The sequence below is a fragment of the Pseudomyrmex gracilis genome, unplaced genomic scaffold (assembly GCF_002006095.1).
Source record: "Pseudomyrmex gracilis isolate BER0280 unplaced genomic scaffold, ASM200609v1 scaffold_83, whole genome shotgun sequence".
NCBI lineage: Eukaryota > Metazoa > Arthropoda > Insecta > Hymenoptera > Formicidae > Pseudomyrmex > Pseudomyrmex gracilis.
Window position 1 is genome coordinate 504,909 of NW_018020667.1, and position 25,271 is coordinate 530,179.

The 25,271-nt window shown below is 36.5% G+C and overlaps 3 protein-coding genes across 7 annotated transcripts; 1 reads left to right on the forward strand and 2 right to left on the reverse strand.

Annotated features, from left to right (window-relative positions):
* Positions 1-2,322: 2,322 nt before the first annotated feature.
* On the reverse strand, positions 2,323-11,671 carry LOC109855176. 3 transcript variants are annotated; one of them, XM_020429081.1, is made up of 5 exons: positions 11,591-11,671; positions 11,287-11,443; positions 8,571-8,781; positions 7,852-8,000; positions 2,323-5,247 (listed from the first exon to the last, which is right to left on the reverse strand). In XM_020429081.1, exons 3-5 carry the CDS (start codon positions 8,644-8,646, stop codon positions 5,071-5,073), a joined length of 402 nt encoding a protein of 133 aa, XP_020284670.1. In that variant the 5' UTR covers positions 8,647-8,781; positions 11,287-11,443; positions 11,591-11,671; the 3' UTR covers positions 2,323-5,070. The 3 variants fall into 3 exon arrangements, with proteins under 3 accessions (XP_020284670.1, XP_020284669.1, XP_020284673.1); XM_020429080.1 differs by having other exon boundaries at positions 11,293-11,639; XM_020429084.1 differs by having other exon boundaries at positions 8,571-9,012; positions 11,293-11,639.
* LOC109855174 (katanin p60 ATPase-containing subunit A-like 2) lies at positions 9,025-16,777 on the forward strand. 2 transcript variants are annotated; one of them, XM_020429077.1, is made up of 9 exons: positions 9,025-11,165; positions 12,742-13,014; positions 13,363-13,433; positions 13,516-13,698; positions 13,788-14,085; positions 14,224-14,392; positions 14,488-14,600; positions 15,894-16,093; positions 16,384-16,777. In XM_020429077.1, exons 2-9 carry the CDS (start codon positions 12,952-12,954, stop codon positions 16,766-16,768), a joined length of 1,482 nt encoding a protein of 493 aa, XP_020284666.1. In that variant the 5' UTR covers positions 9,025-11,165; positions 12,742-12,951; the 3' UTR covers positions 16,769-16,777. The 2 variants fall into 2 exon arrangements, with proteins under 2 accessions (XP_020284666.1, XP_020284665.1); XM_020429076.1 differs by lacking the exon at positions 9,025-11,165 and adding an exon at positions 11,778-11,854.
* A 100-nt stretch (positions 16,778-16,877) lies between these two features.
* Positions 16,878-18,909, reverse strand: LOC109855175 (survival motor neuron protein). Of its 2 annotated transcripts, none has more exons than XM_020429078.1 (7): positions 18,829-18,909; positions 18,526-18,745; positions 18,023-18,187; positions 17,817-17,928; positions 17,423-17,738; positions 17,276-17,346; positions 16,878-17,125 (listed from the first exon to the last, which is right to left on the reverse strand). In XM_020429078.1, exons 2-7 carry the CDS (start codon positions 18,568-18,570, stop codon positions 17,064-17,066), a joined length of 771 nt encoding a protein of 256 aa, XP_020284667.1. In that variant the 5' UTR covers positions 18,571-18,745; positions 18,829-18,909; the 3' UTR covers positions 16,878-17,063. The 2 variants fall into 2 exon arrangements, with proteins under 2 accessions (XP_020284667.1, XP_020284668.1); XM_020429079.1 differs by having other exon boundaries at positions 18,526-18,759; positions 18,829-18,889.
* Between the last annotated feature and the right edge of the window lie 6,362 nt (positions 18,910-25,271).

A 25,271-nucleotide genomic window follows, 5' to 3' on the forward strand; every position in this document is an offset into this window, starting at 1 on the left:
TTAACTACATATTTACATTGAAATAAGTGTACACGCAGGTACACGCACGCACTCGCACTCGCACTTACCTATTTACTGTTTTTTTTTCTTGTAAACGTTTTTTAAAATTGTAAGCTTAGAGAAATTGGTCGATTATACAATAATTCTCTCCGTCGAGGTGAGTCGAGATAAGAGGGAGAAAGAGCAAAAAGTACAATATGGCGGGAGATTATTGCGCATTTTTCGCCAGCTAAACAATCACTACACATCTTATTCTCATCCAAGTAGAACGGAGTATCAAACAATTTATTCTCGTCGTTGTAATTTAACGCTTCATCGGAATATTCGAGTCCAACATGTGCATAGGAGCCATATGTAAGCTTCAAAATAGTGATTTTTGATTTTTTTTTCTTTAGTGGAAAAATTCGAAAAAGCTTTAGACACAAAAGTACATTTTAATGTAGACAACTTTTTTTGAGTGCATGTAAAATTGTCCGACAGAACTTTTCGACAAAAGATCGAGAGATTACGTGTATCGGAAATTAGATTATATCCGGTTCAGCGCACATATTGAACGTATGTGTGTGTGTGTGTGTGTGTGTGTTACACTTGTGAGCTGGAAGATCTCTTCTATCTCTGCTTGATTTTTGCGCGAATCTCAGGTATAATACGACGCTCTTTTTATGTTCGAAAGTCACATACAAATTGCTCGAGATACACAAATTACGATCTTCGTCGATACGAGATCTCTGCCGATCTCTCTCTTGCGGTCGCTGATAACTTGCGAGCGTACTACACTAGAAGCGGATTCGGGCATTTCTTTGAAGAGGATATTCTCGTATCATCGTTCCGTGATCTAGTTTGTGTGATGTATACGCTGCTGAGAATATAATCTCGTGGCTTGCTTCAGTACCGAGAGAGCGGCTCAATTGGGATGTTTAATGCTTCTTAAATCGGAGCGATTGAAAGATTGCCGCTGACGTTTCGGTGTGACAAACGCGCGCGATGACACGCAACGAGCGGTTTTTAGCAACAGAAACGTACAAACCCAGACAGCACAGATCTCTATAAGAGACGACTCTAAAAATCGTCTTTATTGTCTTTTAGACATGTGTGTTTAAGATCTGTCTTTTGGCCTTTGTGCTGTCTGGGGAAAAAACGTCTCCGCAAAAATGTAAATTGGCCCGATCGAGCTATACGGGGAAAATCTGCGAAGCAAGAGACGTGTATTTAAATTAGGCTACATGTGGTATATACACGTAACGCACGCGCGAGTTTAGGCGTTGAAACTTGAGCGGGATACTTGGACGAGCTTTTTTTGATTGTGGTCGATTCGTAGCGAATACCCTGTATACGTCAAAGCGAAATCTTAACTTAAAATTTCTCTTCCAAAGCAATATCTTCTCTCACGTTGTTTCCTGCGGTTTCCTCTCTATTTTCTGCACAATTTTCTCTCTCTCGAAAAAATGGAATTTTTACAAGTAATATATTTAACAATGAAATATCCTCGCAACACCGATTAGTTCTCAAAACTCTAAGTGCTATTATTATTATTATTATTATTAAAGAAGAACAATCTTTTCTTTTTATATTTTATAATATTTTACATTGCACGTGTTATTAAATAGAAGTTTTGTATCAATCAATCGGTTATGTGTAAATGTAAACTTTGTATTACTCACCTGAAAGATCCAATTATATTAATTAATATACATCTCGTCATTAATTTATCACATAATCGCTATCGCAGTTTACCGGTGTGTCATTATTATTTTTTCGATACAAGTTGCAAAATCTTCGTTTTAAATCAGAGACATATGTATTCAGAGCGAATAGATTCGTCAAATAATTAGCGCAAAATTCTGTTAAAACATATCACAGGGGAAGGAACAGAGCACGAATGTTAAATTACAGTGCAATATTGAAAAAATGTTCGCCGTATGTACATACATATGTATACATAGCCGTCACGCCGATTTAATAAGATACGAGCACCGTGTTTTCGTTCTTTTGTGAAACAAAACCAAGCAAGCACGCTTATTGTTATACTACTTGTGTGGCCCCCGTTGTGTTGCTCAGATTAATTATCGCGTCGGATGTATGTCGCTATTTAGGACCGTTTTTCGCATTTCATTCAAACCAGTCAATTAAACACTCGCTCTTGCCGGTAACTTCGTAAGACAAATAAAACAAAATAAAAAAAAAAAAAAAAATGTAATCAAAAATAAATAATTGCAATTCAATTTTTTGTGGCATATTTTCAAAAGAAAAAAAATAAAAAAACTAAAAACGACTTCTTTTCTTTTTTTTTTGTTCTTCAGAGATTTAGAAGAAAAATTAAAATTGTTTTTTAATATCAAGATCAAGTTGAAACATATTTCACGGAATCTTCATTACTCAACAAAATAAAGTCTCGGTCTCTTATCTCAGTCCGCTTTTAATATAAACTTGGATAATCATATTACGCACAAAGCACGCGCGTCGCGCAAACTTGTTGTGCTTATGCGTTTCAGGAAAAAGTAACGAGAAAAGTCGCATCTACATTTTTATAAAGTTGTACACGGTACCGGCTAAGAATACAATTTTCATTGATGACGCAAGAAAGCCTGTTCGCGCTTTATATGTTAAAATATGCTCCAAAAAGAAAATTAAAAAATGCTGATGATAAATGAAATATTTCGATGCGCTTTGTTCTGGAAATTTAAAATGAAAGTGGAGCGTGTGCCGGTAATGGCTATGTATAAAATGCACGGTACGCGCTATGTTGATGAGCAATAGAAAAGATAATTCCGTGACGCAAAAAAAGAAAATCTTTTTTTTTGTTTTTAAAGTCATCTTAAACCGAAGTCGCTACTGGTACTCGCTACTTATCATTAAACTATTTGCGATTTAATACTACGACTTATTGATTCATGCAATTAATTATTATCGCATATCAACAGCAATTGCGATTAACCGATGTTTATCATCTGCATGAGAAAATCCAACCTTTAATTACTGCCGCTTTTGAAAGGTCGCGCTAACCGAAAGTTAATCCGTGACCGACTATTAATTGAAACGCGAATAATCATTGTCCTCTATATAGATATACATATATTGTGTGGAAGCAAACAGAAGAGATACGAAACATGAAAATCAATTATTTCAGCAACGGGTAACAGTATGTGTGTTTATCTATTGAATATTTCGAAACTAAACTCTTTCCGAGGTGAAAGAGAGATATGAAATTTTACGTACAAAATATATAAAATATATTTCTTGTTGCAAAATGAAAGAGAAAGAGAGAGAGGCGAGAAAAACTTTCAACGGTTACGAGCGAACAAAACGAAGTCAAAACGACAGATGGAACATTATCACACGAGTTTTCCCGATTTTATCACGCAGTTTAATCACAGACGCGGGGAGAAAGGAGTTTTTCTCTCCCTTTAAAAAGCGCTCGTTTGCCGGCAAAATCGGCGCAAAGCGAAGTGAATGAGCGGTAGAATCGATTCAATAGAATAGCAGAGTAAAAAAACGAGAGCGAGAGAGAGAGCGAGAGAGAGAGAGAGAGAGAGAGAGAGAGAGAGAGAGAGAGAGAGAGAGAGAGAGAGAGAGAGAGAGAGAGAGTGACGTTAACAAAGGGAATATCACCACAGTTCGACAACGGAGCTTTCCGACATTCGTTGACGAGGGATTTGTATCCCCCCGCGTGTACATACAATCTCTCAGTCTGACACGTGTTACAGGATGTTACATCGTTTCTCGCGACAATAAAAAAAAAATTTCTGATCACGTTATATCGCGCCCTCACACGCGATAGTCTCAATCTGATAGACTGTTTTTAGCTTTGTATTCATCAAGCGCAAGTGTGTTGTGTGTGTATATTATATATGTATATATACAATATGTGTATATATATATATATGTATGTATATATATATATATATATGTATGTATGTATGTATGTATATATATGTATATATATATATATATACATGCATCGTTGGAATAAAATGCCAAACGTTTTTGTCGACGAGCTCGCACAAACGTCATTGCGCGAACGTAATTTAAATCGAGAGAGCTGATCGAGAGTCGAGCACCAAATCAATTATCCGCCCCGACACCCAATTTCACTCATTGCGCACATTCCCCAACAACAAATGCTATATATATATGTATATATATATACATACATATATATAGATATATATATATTGCATTTATATATATATATATATATATATATATAAATTTTATTCCGAAACGAGATCAAGTACGTTTCATGTACAGTAGTGACTGACATGCGAGTGTTTCGTGGGTTAGGCCAAGAGCTAACTTTGACCTATACGTTATTTCTTGATATTCGGGAATCCGTTTTCTGTCGCTAAGATATCCGAAACGAACTCTGTCATCTCTCCGATTTAACGGAATGAAGCGAAAACAAATAGATCTCTCTCTCTCTCTCTCTATCTCTATCTCGAAAGAAGAGAGCGAATCAAATCGAGAAAAAATATAATCAAGAAAGTGTACTCGCGCGCGCCTCGCGAGATTGTGATCGAAAAATCTAAGATAGAGATTATTTAAATATTCTTATATAAATCTCTTGAGAAAATATATATATATACATATTTTTTTTTTTGATTGTGATACTCTCTTGTATGCGATAAAGTAACAATTGCATTGCTCACACTCTTTTTTTGTGTTTCTTACGATAAACACTTTTCTTGAAGCACGTGTTTTTTTGTTTTTCTTTTTTTAATCGTTCGTTTGAGAAATAAAGAAATGAAGTGGCTCGATTGATCTTCGATTTTCGACCACGTCGATATTTTTCGACAATACATATCCGGATTTTCTCGATTCACTTGGCGAACTCTCCAAGTGGATAGCAATTACGACGGATCAAGGACGTGTCTCAAAAAACAAAAAAACAAAAAAAAACACAGAAATTCGCGGTGTGAGTCAAACCTGCTGACGAAGAATTTTCTCGTACAATTCTTGTCGTCGTCGTCGTCGTCGTCGTCGAATCATTATATCACTAATGGACGAATTCTTCCAATGAGAGGAAAATCTACGGCGGCGGCGATGACGATCATGGTTCTCATCTGATCGTAACTAGGGCACCATCAGCAGCACGATCAGACCCGTCAGCAGACAGAGGACAGAATTCTGCTCCAGAATCCTCGGCGATCCCGAGCTATCCACGGCGAACACGTCCGGACCGATGTCGTCGCTGCCGTCGAGGCACTCGAACTCGCAGCAACGCTCCCCCACACGGAACTTCTTACACTTCTGCGTAACAATCGCGACAAGAAATCGGTCAGTATTCGAGAAAAACTCGTAATTAAAAAATATCGGATATATATTCTCGAAAATCAATATCATATGACAATGTTATGTTTTAATCTAAAGCGTGAGCGCGCGCGCGTAGATTTGCGATCCGCTGCTGGAACAATGGTAAGTAGAACGAGCGAATGCCGTGTCGGGAAATATATGTCGTGCACGCGGTGAGGCGCACCGAGTTTCTCGAACAAGTGCCAGAGGTATTGTAATTGCGCGCAGCGGGATTTAACATTAAAAAAAAAAAAAAAAAAAAAAAACTCGTCATGTGCAAACAGCATGGGCCGCGCTCCGGGCCGTGTTGCCCTACACACAGGGCCGGAGACGGAAACGCATCGCGTCGCGGAAACGTTGATGCACGCAAACGCGCGCATGCATTTAACGCGTTCAACTGGTGTTCGTGAAGCAAAAAGATATTCCACATCGCGCACGCCACGTATGTCGCACGCGTGTATCATCGATTGAAAAATTTATTTTTTCTAGTAGATTCGAAACAACACAAGGCGCGTATATACGTTATTAAAATATTTAAAGATTGTTTGTTTGACAGCGAGGTGGTTTGAACGTCATACTCGGAAAAATTCGCATTTCGCGAAAAATCGTGCTCGTGAATTTTCTTCTTCCAACGTGTCCTAGCACTTGTAAGGTCACACACACGCGCGCGCGCGCGCATACATACGCTGGAGGAAATTTAATAAAGTAATTATTAACTGCCCGGCGAGCAATCGCATTAGCGTTCGATTAAAAGACGTCTTTTCGCTCGTTTCCTTCCTGAAAGGCGCAAATGAGATAAAAGTTATTAGGTAAAAAAGTATTTGACTAGATAAAAAAAAAAAAGAAGAACGACAAGAGGCTCACAATCAATTCCTTGATATCAAATCGGGGTATGTACGCGCAGTCATTCCGATTAGATAAGTATTGTTTCCGTCGTACATGTCAATTATAGCGTCATTAACGCTAATTAACATTGTTCCAATAATACAACAATATTCCGACAGTCAAGATCGTTGCTTGCCGGAACTCTGCAACACGTTTGCTACTTATTAGCGGTCACTGCTGATCATTAAAGTGTACGCGATGCACGTATGCCGCCGTTCGTGGAACTTTGCGCTACTTCGACAACGACGACGACGACGACGACGATGGCGGCGCGTGTACGACATTGATTTTAATCGGTGACGCGAGTACGTGAGAGAGTATAATTAAAATGCAGTTAGAGCAACGAGTGTGTATGTGGTGCGCTAAGGTTACAAGGTCACCGAGAGAAATGTGATTTATTTCGCAAAACCAACGCCGGCCGCTCCTTCCTCTTGTCGCCCTTTTCTTTTTTTTTTTTGTTTTGTTTTGTTTTTTCGTTGTGTTCCTTTTTTTATCCCGGTAAATTGCGTTTATCACCGCGCGTTGAGTGAAAACTGCTTTTACTGAACTCGCGCCGCGCGCAGTAATTAAAAAATACGGAGATTGAGGAGAAAACTGCTCATAAAAAATTCAGTCTGGAGAAAAAAGCTTCTCGCGAATTTCATGTTTAATTCACACGTCGGTTATTCTCTCTTCTTGATCGCAACCGCAACTTTGTCTTGCACTATCTTTGTGCAATAAAACTTAAAAATATACTTTTTTTTTTGTTAACAAAAACGACATACACCGGTGGTTATATATAGGTGCACCGCGTTGTAACATTTTCTCGGCGCGTTTGTTGAAAACACTTGTATTGTGCTATATGTGCGTACTTGATATAATTCATTATTTAAATACCGCTATCGCGTCATCTCTCGCAAACTGTCCCGAAGAGAGAATATACATCAGTACGTGATTTGTGACATTACGAGCACATGATGAAAAATCAAATGGTTATCTTAGACAGGCAACTATTTATATCAATTTCTCTCTTTCAATACTTTGATAAGATGCCTCAAATTATCTCTGTCTCACATATTATTATACAATAATAATAATAATTTTATTGAGCACCAGTACATATAAAGAGTAAAATAAAATAATAATTAAATTAATTAAAGCCGGAGATTCCAGGTTCGACTCCTGGCTGAGGAGTTTTTTTGCAATATTTTAAAATTAGTTAGGGTATACGGGGTCCTTTATATATATGTGATGCAAATCCAACATCCTATATGGAGGAAAAAAATTATTTCGAAGTATATATGTGTATACATATATATATATATTTAAAGCACAACATCCTGCGAACGGCTCTTCATGTGTGTGTGTGTGTCCCTATATTCATATATTATTAGTTTAATAAGACTTATAGAGCCTGAGAGTAATCTCGATTTATCACTAATTTGTTTTAAATTAATTAAACTAGAAAATATAACATAAACTAGAAAAATAAAAATAAACTAGAAAAAAAAGTAACAATGACTCAAAAGGCGAGACATCATCTGCTGATATGAAACCCTATCCGAACTATAGCCAACACCTAAATAGTACTGTAATTACTTTGTGGAAGAAATAAACAAAAATAAGACGCAGAAATAAACAAGGATATAATAAAGGATATGCGTATATATTTACAAACTAGTGTTCTCGACTACTCACATACGGTGGCGTGCAGTAAATAGCCTGACACCACATCGGTTCGGAATGATAGCAGACGCAGAGACTGCAAACTGCAGGTCCCGGCACGTAGAGAAGACCGTGTCTGACGGTGCCGCCCTGAAAATCCGTACAGTTTTCCTCGAGAGCTCCTGAAAATATTTTTTTTTTTTTTTTTTTACAATATTTCTCACGTTCCCGATCTGGCAACGATGTGTAACCCAGTTTTCCGCGATGCTGTAAATCCGCGTTCGCTCTTTTTGCTTACGCGACGTGTATCTCCCTTCCTTCTCCAATTAACCGCGAAAATCCGTTCAAAGTTAGAGACTGTCAATAATCGCAAATTAAATTCGCGTTCGGGTCTTATACGAAAGTTCTAACTCGTTTAACGGTTTTTAATTACTACGTTCTCTCTCTCTCAATTGAGACAGTTAGGAAGCTTTAATGAAGAGAAAAGTGTTTGAATCCCGGACTACTTCTTGCGCAGATAATATTTTGCAAAATTATCTCGAAGAGATTATTTTACTGTTTGTACGAGAATATGTTATTTAATCACGATCTTAATTGATCATTGTAAATGTGTGACAATCTTGACTTGAAAGTAATTTCTATTATTTCTACTTTTCGAGAAAAAGAGACAGAGAAAGAGATAAACTACAGCTCGTACATGTTGTAATCACTTGTTGTGACTTGAGTTTAGATTGTTTCGTGTCGCGTCTTACTTGTTCTCGCTGGTAGAGACAAAAGCGTGGACAAACAGAACGTCCATGTGAGGATAACCACGGAAGACCTCGTCATGATCTGCCGGTTGGTCGCTTCGAAAAAACGGTGCTCGGACAAATAACGTTTCTCTCTCTCGTCGCAATCGGCAAACGTCGTCCGACTATTGCAGCGACCTCCGCTCGTGCACTGACTGCAGCAGGAACACGTTGCCTATGCGATAGAATCAGGATACATTTGTCACTATATTACGTCAATTTTGCGTAGGTCTCTAATGGATCGTAACCGCGCGATAATTGCCATCGCGACCTTAAAGAACGATTGCGAAATTCGCGAGAAACACGGAATAGCTTCATGATCATGACCGGAATGGCTTCATAACCGCTGCAGACGATTATCGCGCAGTGCGTAAACAGCGCGTCCTTGCCTCCGGGAACTTTGAACCTTCAAACAGACGCAACTTCACTTGCAAATTGATAAATTAAATGCGCGATGTGTGTATATCGATTTCTCATGTAAAATAAAATATTATTTAACAATCATGTTTTTTGCTCTAGTTCTACAAGTTCTAAATATCTTTATATACAAATATAAAAACTGCACTGTTATTATTATATTTTCCTTTTGTCCCCTATCCTAATTGTATCCTTTCATGATTGCACATAAGCAATATCTTTGAAAATTTTTCCATTGTTTACATATATTCTTTAAAAAAATATAAAATTTCTTCTCGATACATGATAAATATATATAATATATGCGTGATCGGAATTATATATTAAAATGAAACTCTTTCTCCGAAATTGGCGAAAGTTTCTCTTGTAAGTTCCGCATTTCGAGTTTTTTTTTATCGACAAAAGCTTTTTTCTTCTCAATCTTGAAAACTACAATCCGAGTCCAAGTTCGAGATATAGCTAGCCCTCTGCGATGTTGACGCAACGCGTTCCGCCACTGCCAAGTGTTACACAGGGTGTAAATGGATTTGTTTAACGTGCCAAAAAGATTAGCGATTGGAGAATTAAAATATAATAATTACCTAAGCAGTACCTTGTTTTTTTTTTTTTTTTTTTTTTTTGACGTTGTTTACGCGCAAAATAATATTTGTCTGTTCTGCGACAACGCGGAAACCCAATTGAAATTCTATTTCTACGTATCTATAGAGTGTCGGAACTTACGTCGAAAATTACGTTAAAAGTCCTGTGCCAACGCGGATTTTATCGTTAACCAAGTAAGGTCATGCGAAAACGTGAATAAAGTCTTCTCGCATCGATCGTCAAAACGATGCGTATTCAAAGCTGCCGCACAATCCCGGGATTCGCGCATGCAAAGACAAACTTCGTCATGTCACGTTGCTCGTGTTTGAATTGCTGTGTATATACGTAGATTCAATCAGCAGCTTTCGCGCGGATTTTCCATCATCTGATTATAATGCAAAGATATGCCAGAGTAAAACACTCAAAAAGCGATACGCTCAAATATATATCTGTCGCATGCCCCTTCCCTCCCTCTACATACACACGCGACATATTGCGGAATAAACGATAATGCGAAAAAAAGATTTGAACAGCTTTTCAATTTAAAAAGAAGTATTATGTGATACACAGAGAGAAATACGAAAAGTTTTATTAATTCTATCAACTGGCCGTACCTATATTTTCTCATTTCCCCCGTTTATTTATAAATAAATAAATAAAATGTGCTGTAGAATCGAAGTTCTTATTACGTGCAAGTTTTCTTGGCTGTAGTAACGCAAACATATAGACGCGCGACTATAAATAACCGTCGAGGTTTATTCTTACAATTTAAACAAACTGTAAACACCGGTCTTGTTTTTTTGTTTTTTAACAACTTATATTCGGAATTTTCGAAATTAAAATTTAAGAAATAAAATTGGTGCTTTTAGAATATAATTAATTTTCCCGATAAAACACAACAACAGCAAAGAGTGGATCTGTACGATCGATTCATTGACAAGTAATAAGCAATAATAAATGACAAATGGCTATTGAAGAATTAATATCAGCAATTAATTATGAATTATGTATGTTTGATTCACATAATTCAAGGAATTCGAACACAATGGTGAATTCATATTAAAATAATAATAGGACGATGTCATGATTGAGTGGATTTGTGTACATACGTTTCGGTGCATTTCCAACCATTTCTGATTTTTACATTTCTGTTATATGCAAATAAAAAAGCAAGTGCTTATGAAAAATTCTCTCAGTAATCTCGGAGACCCATGTTAAAGATTAATATATATATATATATGCAATAAATCGCGTTGACTCGGACGAGAGAAGTCGTCGGTGCAGTTAAATGCAAAGTTAATTCTTGAAATAACAAACAACAAAACAAAAAAAAAAAAAAAGAAGAAAGGAAAACCAGAGGCAAAGGAAAATTTAAGGGTTTATTCGCGCGAAAAATGATGTCAACGACACGCTTTCTTGCTTGTCACGAAATCGCGCGCTGGTTCCAAACCGTCGCCGATCACAAGAGCGCGCGAAGGACTGACGTCACACAAGCTTCCGACGATTACCGTTTGTAATAAGTTCGCAGCCGACACGGCCGACGGGGGAACGGGACCAATTTGAGTGAGTTCGCCATGCAACGGGTGGCCGTCCGTTATCCAGGCCGGCCGGAAATAAATCCGCATAGTAATTTATGCACTATACGAGCGAGCGTGGGTGGTTGAAGAAAAGGGGAGTAAAGTACCTCTACCTTCGTGCTGCATCGCGCACCGCTGAACCACCCCCTTTACATCGTCCCTCGTGCGTTGCTCTCTCGCGTGCACGTGTGTTTCGTCTCTTCCTCAACGAGATCACGCACGATGATGACTGAAAGCGTTATATCTCGAACGCGATTACGCGATCTATTTTGTGAAAAGAGAAAAGTGAGTTATTTTGCGGACGGGATAGAGTAACAATGGAAAAAAGAAAAAGAGTTAGTGTGTGCAAGTGTATAAGTGTGTATGTATGTGTGGGTGTGTGTGTGTGTGTGTGAGTGTGCAGATGTGCACCGGCTGCGTGTTTCTTGTGAGACCGCAAAGAAGCTCAACGCGATGCAGTTACTCGCAGCGGCACCGACCGACTGACTGAACTCCTGAACTCTGTCGCAGTACGCGCTCGTTTCTCTCGCGCAGGTCGATCGAACACTTTCTATGCACCGCGCCTCGGTCTCCCTCTTCCTCATCCCTCTCGTCCCTTCCTCTCTCTTCAACCACATCGTGAGGAAGCCACCCCCATGGAAGCGCAACGCACCTATCACCGTCGCTATCAGCAACGTAAAAAAAAAAAAAACTCAAACTTTCGTACAGCAACTGTAGTCGTCGTCATGCGATACTTTCAATTAGTCGTGTGCTCCTTTTAATTAAGTCGCGGTAATGGGAATTGCTAAAACTAATTTTGAGAACATGAGTAAAGCAGAGACTGGAACAGGGTGCAAAGCCAAAAGACGTTTCTCTGTGAGAAAAATATATTTAATATTCTTTATTAAAGAGAGAAAGCTCGTAAATTTCGTCGCGTAGCAAAAATGTCAAGGTGAAAATAAAATCGCAACTACTCAATAACCAAAGAATTCGTTCAATTCAAATAAGACGTACATATTGGATTGGATTTTTCTTTTAATTTTTCTTTTAATATTAATTATTTTTTAATCACTAAAATGTGATCTGTACCATATGAAATTGAATATCTAAATATTTTACAGGTAACAAAAATAGAAAGTAAATGAATGTCACAAGTTGAACACTATTGTTATATAAACTAAAAAAGAACTTGAAAATTTTTCAAACAATCACGACCGGACGGTACCAACTAAAAGTATTTTTGCACAACAGTTGTGATCGGGCGATTTTCGACATCTTTTTTTTCAAAAATAGTAGCATTAAAAAAAACTAATTTTTTACTGGAAACACCGATGCGCAATTTTTGAGTGGGTCTGGGAGATCTATGTCTGTCCGCGAAGAATTAATTTATATCTGAAGGTTGATAGAGTTGCTGGATTTTTACGTTACGATTTTACATAAATGTTTTTATAGTAATGAAAAAAATTCTCGGGTGATGAAAAATTAAATCTTAATTAATCGGAGCATTTGTTGATAAACGTGACTCATCTCTACTTATGTGTTCTCTTATTCTGCTAATAATCTCGGATTACTCTATACTTTAGAAACGCCGCCGCGTCGCATCGACATCGTCATAGCAACCGCAGGATTCTACGTACTCCTTTTCTTTTCAAACAAGCAAGCATCAACTAACCAAAGGAGCGTAAAAGCAGAACTGCTTGCCGTGGAGGAGAATTAATTAACCTGGCGAGTTTCAGCATCGGGTTTCGACGTTCTAAGAAGATAGTAATTTCAGTAATTTCTTCAACGCGATCATGAATGACTGCCTCTCATTGAACGGGATTGTCGGCCGTGCTGCTCATGTGGCGCGTGAGAAGGTGAGAGAGAAATACGAGAGATAAAAACGCGAGAGATAACAACGCGTTTTACAACAAGATGTTAATTGCTCGAACTCGATATTCCCTCGACATTCTGTTTTTAATATTACAATCAGACACGGCAAGTAAGTAACCCCACCAAGCCAAAAACCGCCTGGTTTCCATCGCTACGATAAACATCGCCACGATAAGCGTTCCACTGTGCGCCTGTTGAGATGATATTTTCAAATCGTAGAGAGAACATTATTAGTTTTTGTTTTGTTAATTCACATCATATAGCTATTTTCAAACAGGAGAAGTTAATTACAGCGAGATTTAAAAATGAACACATTGATTTTCAATAAACAGGAGGAGAAACGCATTCAAGAGCGTCGGCGTCATCTTCTTTATCTCATTGTTGCCTTTTTGCGGGAGCAAGGGTGAGTAAATTTACGTATCCGAGATATTTCGCGCTCAACCATCGATTGGCTTGGTAATGTGAAAGTGAAAGTTTTCTTACAGATACTGCAATTCCGCCGAGCATCTCTTCAAGGAAGCTCAGCTCTCACGGGACATTCACATATGCGACAATATCGATCTGGAGACCATCGTTCTCGAGTACGTCGACTGTTATTACGCCAAGTACAACAGATATCCGAGGTTGTGCAAACAAACGGAGGTCACGGGGAACGTCGCGCAAAATACGTACGAAAAGAAAATACACGATATTTAGTTCGCAAAATACAAATGTAAATAGGTGCGCGAATTACGAGATGTTTAATAAATGATTGTAGCAACAACAAGAAGGAGAAATCCTCCAAGGTTCTCAATCCGAGACAAGAAGACGGTCGCGAGGAAAGCAACAACACGACGAGCAAACACAAGATCGCACAGAAGCAACCCCCGTGGAACGAACTGAATCTCGGGATCACGGTGACGCCTATTTTTCCCGCGGAAAGCGGAGATCGAGCGGGGATCGCGCAAGCACCAACGTACGAAACGCTCGCTGACGCGGAAAGACCATCGAGATCCATCGATGATCTCTATCCGCTCGGGTCCGAGCTGAGAGAGATCGCCGACGTCATATCACGGGTGAGAGACGGAAAAATGCACATTAAAAAAAAAAAAAAAAAAAAAAAAAAAAAAAAAAAAAAAAAAAAAAAAAAAAAAAAAAAAAAAGAAAAAACAAGACAAGAGAAAACAAAAGATTAAACGTAACAATGCGCGCAGGAAATCGTGCAACAAAATCTGAACGTCCACTGGGACGACGTGAGAGGACTGAAGGATTGCAAGACGTTATTAAAGGAAGCTATAGTGTATCCCATCAAATATCCAAGCTTATTTAACGGTAAACTCGGTTCTTGCAAGGGTGTATTGTTGTACGGTCCGCCGGGAACTGGTACGTAATCGCGACATTATTTATTGGTTCATTGAAAAGAGGAAAAAAAAAAAACAAAATTGACAGAAGTCTAACTGTGATCCTCTTGAACACAGGCAAGACAATGCTCGCGAAAGCGATCGCCACCGAGTGCCAATCGACCTTCTTCAACATCACTTCCAGTTCCGTCATCAGTAAGTGGAGGGGTGACACAGAAAAATATATTCGCGTAAGCAGAAGAATATACGTCGAGGCGATTGACAAAGTGTCTGTAACGACGCACAGACGATAGTATCTGTTGTCTATTACTGTTGTCGCAAGTTCCATCTTTCGAAAGAACAAACGGTAAATGTTTACAATAGGGTAGACCCCTCCAATCGGCTTCTTGTTTTGATACATTGTAAATATGACCTTCCTGAGTACGTTTCTAAAAGTTTTATCTGTCGCTCATTGTTTATAAAAAATTTATGAACAAAAAAAGTTTGATGACTAAACTTGTTTTCTGATACCGTGTACATTTTTTGTGTGTTGTAAACATGTAGGCAGGGGGGGAGCTTTGCCCCTCCCCTCTGCTCCCCCTTCGGGAAAAAATAGGGTAAATGTTTACAATAGGGGAGACCCTTCCGATCGGCTTTTCGTTTTGATACATTATAAATATGACCGCTGTTGCTCAAAAATTTCTTTCCACCAAACTACATTTTTTTAGATTCGGAAACAAATCAGAAATTGCACGGGACCACATGTGGCGAATAAGACGGACACGAGACAGCAGTCCGAAGTCCAACTCGTAAATTCTGATGGTTGCAATAGTTGAAGTGTGAACTGATTCATTGGCAAAAATCATTGAATATCTTTAACAAATTTTCACATAAACACGTGCCCCAGCGTTTGACAGTTGTTCTTTTAAAAGATGAAACTTGTCAACAATGATGATACTGTTGTCGTTATCTACGCATCGTTTCGGATACTTATCAATCGCTTCATATATAATGACCGCGTTTGAGAGAGATAACTCGCTTTAGCTTGTGCTAAAAATCCAGCTTTTTAGTCATTTTACCTCTATCGCTCATTAAATGCGGAAAACGAATTGGTAACGCTTTTATCGCAAAAGCGCATGGACGTCCACAGGGAAGGGGCAAACTCGGCATTTGCCTTTCCCTGAAGAGACGAGTTTTTTCACAAATTGTGATTTTTATCTTGAAACAAGTTTGAAATTCTTAATTAACAAATTAAATCATACATCTATTCGTGAAAACTCTCTGTACAGTGAAACCTTACTGTAAAATTCATAATTTTTAGGACGGAAAAAGTGCTCCGCCCTTCCCTGAAAAAAATCCTACGGACGCCCACGCAAAAGCGATAGTCGTTCGAACACGGCCAATATCTAATTAAATGCTCGCTGTTTTGTTTTATAGCTTTATATAAATCTTTGTGTTTTATGAATTTCATAAAATATTCATTTCCAAAAGAAAAAAACGTTTCTCGAAAATCCAAAAAACAAAAACGTTCTAATTAAATGCAGGTGCTCATCGATCTCGCTAAACATTACGCACCTACGATCATTTTCATCGACGAGATCGATTGGACGATTACGAAGAACACAGATTCATCAAGCTCGGAACCTGCCAGAAGATTTCGAGCGGAATTGCTCGCTAGATTAGACGGATTATTATCGATGGAATACACGAACGTAATACTATTAGCGGCTACAAATGTTCCTTGGTAAGCGAACCGCATAATTTGTATTACCGATTGAACAAAACTAATTTCTGATCGTTATTAAAAATTGAAAAACTTAGAAAATACTTTTTAGAAAGAAAAAAAAACACTAAATAGAAAATAGTATACACATGATTTTTTTCAAAATAAAAATATTCACATTTCAAACATTCACGATTCAAAAATTCATTTATAAAAAATTGTTTTATTTTCTTTTGTTATCAAAAATTCTCTAATTACTGTATCGTTGAATTTTTGCATTTAAATATAATTGTTATATCTTTTATATTTAGGAACATAGATATCGCCTTACTGAGACGACTAGAAAAACGGATTTTTGTGGATTTACCGGACAAAGCTAGTAGATTGGAAATTTTGCGATTTTACGTATGCGACCGTCTGCATCACTCGCCGGAAATGTTGAAACTTGCGCAAGAGACCGCAGGATATTCTTGTGCCGATCTGAAATTGCTATGCAAGGAGGCATGGATCAATCAATTGCGGCCTGTTCTATCGAGTCTTGAAACCAAGAAAGTTTCCGTGAACAATGTTGAAAACGACGATTTAATTATCGCGATAGATTTCATTTTACTCGCTAAGCAAAACGTAAAACCCATTTCTAAGCATATGAGCGCACAATATATAGAATGGCATAAGGAGTTCGGTTCTTCTCGATAAAGGAAGAAAAAAGTGAGGAAAGCTCGGACTGTTCGGCTAAAAAACAAATGTAACGCAAATATTTTTTTGCATATTATTTTGTAAATGATATATATTGTAGTGTGATTTTTCTGTTTTAAATAATACTCCAATTAAAAACATAGAATAAATATCAATATCTCTCAACATATAAAATCATATGTATATATAGCAAGAAGATATTTAAAGAAAAAAAGCTTATTGATACCTAAATTACGGGAACAATGCAGAATACAAAAGATGGGTTGTAGAAAAATAAAGATTACGATGACACATGTCAATGACAGTTTCTTTTTTTCTGATGATTGAGCTTGGCTTGCTGTAATCCGTGATAATAACCTTGATACAGAAGAAAAAATTATGATATTAAGTATATAATACAATACGTATCTTGAGAGTGTAGCTGAGTAGCATATTTATGTAATATAAAAATATGCTACTCATCTAATTATGTGTTCTTTAGAATTTTTAACACTTGTAAAATATTACCTGTGTGAAATCCACTTATGTACCATGACATCAACATACTAGACAGAGCATCAGCATCTGTGTCAGGCAATCTGCCGAAATAATAACCATGTATAATTTACAAGACAAGTTCAACTTTTACATATATTTCTAAATTAATCTTCTTACTTAGCCATCAACTGCGGTGGTAAGGGTGGCGGGGGTGGTACTGCTGAACGAGTGTTCGATGTTGCCAAATTGGAATATCCATGTCGAGGATTCTTAGAATTATATCTAAACTTTTGATCTTCAGTATCACAATCCATATTTTCATTAATTTTAACACTGAATTTCTGATGAGTCGAATAACCTGAAGTATCAGAATCTGCAGTTTCTTCATCCGCAGCGTTTTCCACTAGCGCATCTTTCTGCTGTGCAATCTGACTTTCCAATCCTTCAGATTCCAGAAGAGAACTCAATTTTACTTTTTCTGTATTGTTGTATCCTGCATAAATTATCTTGTTGATAAAAAACATTGTTATTATTACTATTTGATATTAATTCTCATGGGCAAAATAGTTACCAATGAATTGTACTGTGCACAGCCCATTTTCATGAATTTTCTTTACAATAGCTTCATAAACTTTTCCATCCGCTGAATATACTGCACGACATGGTGCACCAGGAGTCCATTTCTATTTAAAAAATACATACGTAATAACAAAATATGAAGTTTCATCTTTTTTACTAAAAAAAAAAAACTGGCAATGCAAATATAGCATGTCATACTTTGCACTGGTTTGTGTAAGATTTAGGTGACTTCTGGTTTGTTTGCTGACTTTGATCATCTCTGGCAATGCGCTTTGCTACTTCTTCCTTAGCCAAACTTATAGCTTTGTCATATGCTTCTATCAAAACTGTATCATCCCAAACATTTTCGTCATTTTCACTCTCCTACAAATCAATATTATTTGTACAATTCTAGTATTTTCAGTAGTAGTTTTGAGTTATTTGTTATTGCCTACTTTTTTCCCACACACACACAATCATGTTATTTTTATACTTAAATAGTTATATCTTTAATAGTTAAAAACACAACTTTTCTGTACAAATATTATATATATATATATATATATNAGATTTCTCTCGATTCATGTATTTGTCTTTCTCTCGTATATCATAATCGGACTGTTCTCGCAGTCTCGGCGTAAAATATATTTACAAAAGAGATTGTTTTCTAGTAGATAGGATAGGTTATATTAAGAGGAATTTTAAATTATTCTTTCACATACGTTTTCTTCTCCTCTCACGAAAAGCAGAGTGTTTTCGTTCGGCATTCTACTTTAATTCCCGTAAGAACTTAGACAATCTTAGTTTAAACAAAATTGATTTTTTTGTAGCAGTGTACAAACATGTACAATTTTCTAGTTACACTCTGAATCTATATATTAAATGCTGAATATCTATTATATTAATCTATACAGCTTTGTTGACGCGCTAATCTGAAATTTACTAAAAGATAGAAACTATTTAATATATGAAAATCGTAAATCACTTAAAATATTTAAAATACACAAGAACAACAGCACGCTTACTTTTTTAATCTTTATACTAGGTTAGGGTTAAACGGGATGAATGTTGCATTCATCTAGAACTAAAATGGAACTAGACAGATAACGTCGCGCATGCGTGTTTATTTCTGTCCACGCGGTCGTATCATCGGCTAATGGCTGCGTTCAGCAGAATTAATTTTTGTCTCGATTTTGAGTCTCGATTCAGTTCGCCGATCAATCGATACACTCGATTGAAAGGGACCGGCCCGGGAAAAATCCTTAAGTGTTGAGCGGATTTGAATCTGGGACTTCCCCGGATTCGCAAGTCCCTGCACTCAGGCCGCGAGACCACTGACAATGAGCCGTTGCAGCTTTATGCAGCTTTACGTAAAACTTGTTCTTCACGCGATTTTTTTCATACGTGTTTTCATACAAAGCTGTGTTCCGTTCCACGCATATGCGCGCATTTATCTATACTGTGCGTGACGTGTATTATAGATAAATGCGCGCATATGCGTGAAACGGATGCGCAGCCCAAGTCGAACACTACGGCGCGGATTTTACGAAAAAAAAATTAAGATTCTTTTAATCAAATGACAAAAAGTCTAGTGTTCGCATTTACTTTTTTGTTTTTAAATATATTGTAGTTTTTTTTATTTTATGACGTTCTCGTGATTTGCAAACATAAAGGTATATCGATGATATTCGGAAATTAACATCACCTGGCAATTGATAGATAGGTAGTATGCTCCGGAGCATACGCAACAGGATCGGGGAGCCATCTTCTCATTTCTTCTTTTCCACTTCTCTTCTCGACTTCTTTCAATTTCTGCTAATCCTGCATTTCAATTCCTGTATTTCTTGCAACTCCTGCGTTTGTTCGTTCCCTCTTGCTTAACTGGACACAGCCACGGATTTGCAGAAAAAGGCCAATCACAAGCAATAGGTGCAAAGCGCTGAGTTCTGTTGAACGCAGCCAATGATTACGTTCAGCAAACTCAACAGCTACATACACAACGGTTGAGAGATGATCACTTATGATTGGATCATATTTTTGAGACTGTGGCAGGTTTTTAGTATTGGTTCTAAGTACAAGTGACGATCTCTCACTCGTTGTGCAACTGATGAGTTTTCTGAACGTAACTAATGATTCTCTTTACAAAAAATATACAATTGTTGTATACTGTGACACAACGTACCTTTGCTGCGGAACAAGCTGCGTTGTTAACATTATTTTTTATTTCTATTCTTATGTTTGCAACTATTTTTATTGTTCAAACTAGCATTGAAAGTTGCACAAATTTAATAAAGATATTTTATTCAAAAAGTAATGTTTGTAATTGAACATCACCGCACAAATATAAAGTAAATTATAATCTCAAAGATCACAAACTTTGTTGTCATATGTATATAGTCTTTACACATGAAGTTGCATCTTCATTGTTTGTTAGACGTTTTTTGACGCACCTTTCGTGTGGAATTAAATAAAAATATTATCAAAGAAACTGTTAAGTTTAGTAAAACTATTTTTTAAATTTTTTCAATCTTAACGTATGCAATACATTATATTGATTATTGCAATAACAATAATTGCGCGTATATATTGTGTATTTTTTTATAATAAGTCAAAACGGAACCTTATAGAAATAGTTCCTGAGCCTAAAAAGATTAGTGTTTTCTTGCATAAACACCACTTTGAAAAACAAAGTTTCAATGTCTAACTTTTCCGCAAGTCATCCCATTTGTACTGTAATATTCGTCGAAGTCTAGAAAATAACTTATCATTTTTTATTACAATTCTCATTTTGTGTTTTTCTTTCTCGAACATCTTTTTTGTTCTACTAACTATAAAAAAATATATAATTTCAAGTTAAACAAATATATATGTATATATAATTTTTATCACAATAATACACGTATATCTCGCGTGTTTATCGTGATCGTGACAGATTTGTTCACAATGGCGATAGTAGAGTATCAAGAAAATTTATGAGAATGAACTTCCGGTATATAAACTGATGACGCTTCCGGCCAGTCGGCGAAACGCGTTGCATCACGAGCAGTAAAAGCAACAATACGTTCCGCCGATTGGTTGATCGTTTTGCATATAATTTTCCTCAGTTGTAGCTTCCTAAGTGTATATAAATCAGAATTACATAACGTCATCAGACTACAATACAAGTGTCGTCCAGAACTATCTACACACAATTTAAGTTCAAAATGTACTATTTAAACAATATATGTAAGTTTTTTAAGTATTTATGTATGTAAAATATATCTTGGTAGTGTCAAAACAGATCACCACATCTAACAATCAAAGGCAGATCTGAAACGAATTCTTTTCAAAACACACGTCGAAGATGTTCTTGCTAAGATAAATTTCTTTTCACATATGTTTATCCGCAAAATATTAGGTATTTTTTTTATATTTATTATATCATATTTATATTATGTATTTATTATATTATATTTATATTATACTTTTTTTATTATCTGACAAATATCGAGGTAGTAACTTTTATTGTTGTAAAAACACAACTTCTTGTCTAAAGTAGAGAAAAGCCTGTGTCTTTGATTCTGTATAGGATCCTGTATATGTTCTATATACTCGTTTTAACCAGTTCCTCTCTCGAAAACGCAATTGCAAAATAATTTTATCGCTCTGAATTGTGTGTTCATTCTTTGGTATATTTGAACTGCCATACGTATGTATTTTCTACGTTAATTGAAACGATGCTTGTATGTACGCGTTACGCGATTCGTTCCGATCGCGTCTGTTCAAACATGACTGTCATCAGATCTTTTCAATGTCAATTTTTCTCTCGATGCATCCGATTATGTTATCACGTAATACACATATGTATATATAAATGACGATTTGCACATTCTCGTCGGAATATATAATTCAATACAAAAAACATAATATTAGAAAATACAACAAACCTCAATATTTTTGTATATAACAGTAAAAAATGTTTAAAAGACGACATTATCGAATCTCTTTCTATCCGCATAAGCGAAAAGTTTTAGGTTTGATTTCTTGTCAAACTTGAATAAATTTTTTAATTGAATAAATTTTTTATTTTCTATTAAGTATATTAAAAATCTTTGATTTTATTTCCGTATATGACGTTTACACTCTATTTTACTATATCTTCGATTTTGAGGTCGCGCAGTTTCATCGATCAGATCGTTCGTTTGTCAATCGATCGAATGCAAAATGCGCGCAAGAAAACGTGAAAGTTTACACATCATCAGTCGAAATAACGGGATAGCGATTCTTGCCCAGTCGTAGATTTTGCGTCATACATTTTTGCGAGGTCGCGACACGCGGCAATTACAATATAAGATTCTCCGAACAACCGGATTGTACTGGTATAAACTAATTTTTAATTCGCACCAATAAAAAAAAGTGTGTTATTATCGCATTATTACGGAAAATTCATAAACAAACGACACAGTCTTCGTGGTTTGAGGAAAAACAAGATTCCGATGAATGTCAATAGAATTAGCAACTTCTTAGATAGAAAATCCAAGAACGTCTGAACACGCTATTGCTTCTCGGAAACTGCGCTTTTGAAAACGTCTGAAAACATCTTCTATTGCATCATCAATTTTTCCCGATTGCTTTTATTATTACATATATTAGTAAACGTAAGTACACTAATTTAATTTAAGTACTTGCGTTGATATAAACTAATATATCGGGGATGTACGTGAAAATATTGTTACACTATGTATAATATTTTTTTTAAACATGTAAAATTAACTCTTCGCAGACAGACATGGGTCCCACAAAAATTGCGCGTTGATGTCTCTGGTAAGAATTAATTTTTTTAAACGTTTATATTTTCGAAACTATCAGAGATTTTTTCACTTTGTTGTTTTTGACCGACGTTGTTTTAGATTTTCGTTTGTTTTGTTCTTGTACAATAATACAAAAATACTTTTATTTAGTACCTTTCGTGATCTGGCTATTTTCGACATCTTTTTATTTGAAGAGTCTTCAAGTTTTTCTGGCTTATAATAATAATAAAATAATAATAAATAGGGTTCCACTTTTAGCAGTCATTTACTTACTATTTCTGTTACCTGTAAAATATTTGGATATTTAATATCGCACAGATAACATTTTAGATCAAAAAATGAGATTTAAATTAAAAAAAAAGACTAAAAATTTATAAATCTAAATTTATACTAGTTTTCATATTTACGTGCTTGATGCATAAATTCTTTGGTAGTAAAGACAATGTCGAACCGGTCCAGTGATCTCGCGGTCTGCGAGTATGACGGCTGCGAGTAGGAAGATCCCGAGTTCTCGAATACACATAGATTCGGATTTTCCCGGACTGGGTTTATGTCAATTCAATTTGGAAAGAGAACTGAATCGGGTTTCCAATCAGCTTAAAGTGCTTAGAAGTACTTTTGGTGATCCGGAATTCACCTAAAATTTGTTTAGGTCCACGATTTTACAATCGGCGGCACAAGATTGTACTAGAATATAATATTCTCAACTACTATGCTCAACCACTGCAACTAATTACATTCTCCATCAAGCTCAGTTTTAACGCGCAATATAACGAACGTTAACTCGCGTAACTGTGGTTGGTAAGTTAATATTAGATTAACGAAGTGGTATTCGTTACATTTTTATTGTGCAGTTGAAATGTTTTATCATCTCGTCGGAGGATTACATCGATGATTGCGTGCGTTTTAGTACAACGCAAAAACCGTGACACGAAAGTGGAGCATGGCACCACCTTGAAAACGATATGTATTTACATACACACACACACACACACACACACACAACATATATACGTGATATATAGTCGAATTCTTGATGATTTCCTTGAACACACGACGTCAGGTGCATTGAGGAGAGACCCATGACCTCTACCACTATCATTGTCTTGGCCCATATACGTCGCACCTTCTTATCGGCGACGACCGCGTGATAAAACCAGTTTTACGTTCAGTCCCGCGAGCGTGGATTTCTTATTTTTCACGTTTTGAGAGGCGCCGCAGAGGCGCGGGTTTCTCGCGCACACATATTCAAGGAAGAAATTAGTGCAAAGCGTATAGGACGCGGCGGACGATAAACTCCGCGGTTTTTCTTGGTCGCACTTCAATTAAAATCGTGTGTTTTATTTTTGATTTTGTTGTTTCTTTCGTCTAAAACAATCCTCATTTCCACGCGTATCCCGCTTATAATATGACGCACGAAGAGTGTTTGCTCCTTAAACATCATCGATTACGTTTTTTTCAATTTAGTCGGAAAGAAAAATAATTGCTTTTCGACTATTGACACAAATGGTTTCGATTAATCGGTCTGTTACGTTTGGATTGTACACTTGCAAATCGTGCGAGCAACGTGCTCTTGCTTGAAAATTAACACGCTTGTTTCGAACGCGTTGACTTTGCGTCATCTCGGCGCAATCCCTCCCACCTTTAAACTTGATCAATCAATTCCCAGCTTAAATCCCAATGTCGATTAATCGGTATATAAGCGTCGATTATTTATCGCTCGGTAATTGAAATGTCGTTCGAAAAGATCTGGGAAGACAAATGTGAGAGATATAGTTGTTTTAAATATCTGCCAAAGTATATTATTGAGATGTTTGCGGTAATTCGCACCTTGCGCGTCGTGAAGTTTAAACAGCGTTTACACGCAATGATCAGTGGCGCCGGCCTATTAGCGCCAGTGAAAATACAAATAGAAACACTTGATGCAACTTGATAGTTTGGCGTTTGCTGATGACGACTTTGACTAGCGCTAGAAATCGTTGCTTGTTAAATTGGCAATGTGTTACACGGTAGTGCTACCTAACGTGAAAAAGAATATTCAATCACCAAATTATCTACTGCGTTATTGGGTGTGATTGTTTGTTTGGGGATTTAAAAATTGCTGCAAGTTAAAGCAAAATAACAAGTTAACGGTGAAATTAAGACTCAAGTAGTTTTAAACTAACGAAGAATTTTAATTGGTCGATAAGAGCCGATACGCTCGATGTTGAAAGATAAATAAATAAATAAATAAATATATATATATATATGTATGTATTTTTTCCGTAGTGTGAATTAAATACACAAAGTTGTACAAATTGAAAATTGCAATTCTTAAAATCATATGCTAGAATGCTTATTTGCATCACATGTATGAGAAATACTCATTTTCCTTTCTAAGTTAAAAATTATATTGCCAAAAAAAAAAAACATTTATAGACATTTAAAATAAAATACTTTAAAACTTGCGATTTCCTGCAATTGCTAATAAACACCAGACTAACGAGATGATTGAGAAAAATCCGATACAAAAAAGGTGATGAACAATTTATCGAGTTGAAATGTAATTATTTTTCAATATATTCAACTCGATACACACTTTGACCAGCGATTTCTCGAACTCTTTAACGTAGCTACATATTTAGGGCATCATGACTTCTTGTTGTTGGAAATGTTGTCTTACCACACTTACATTTTTC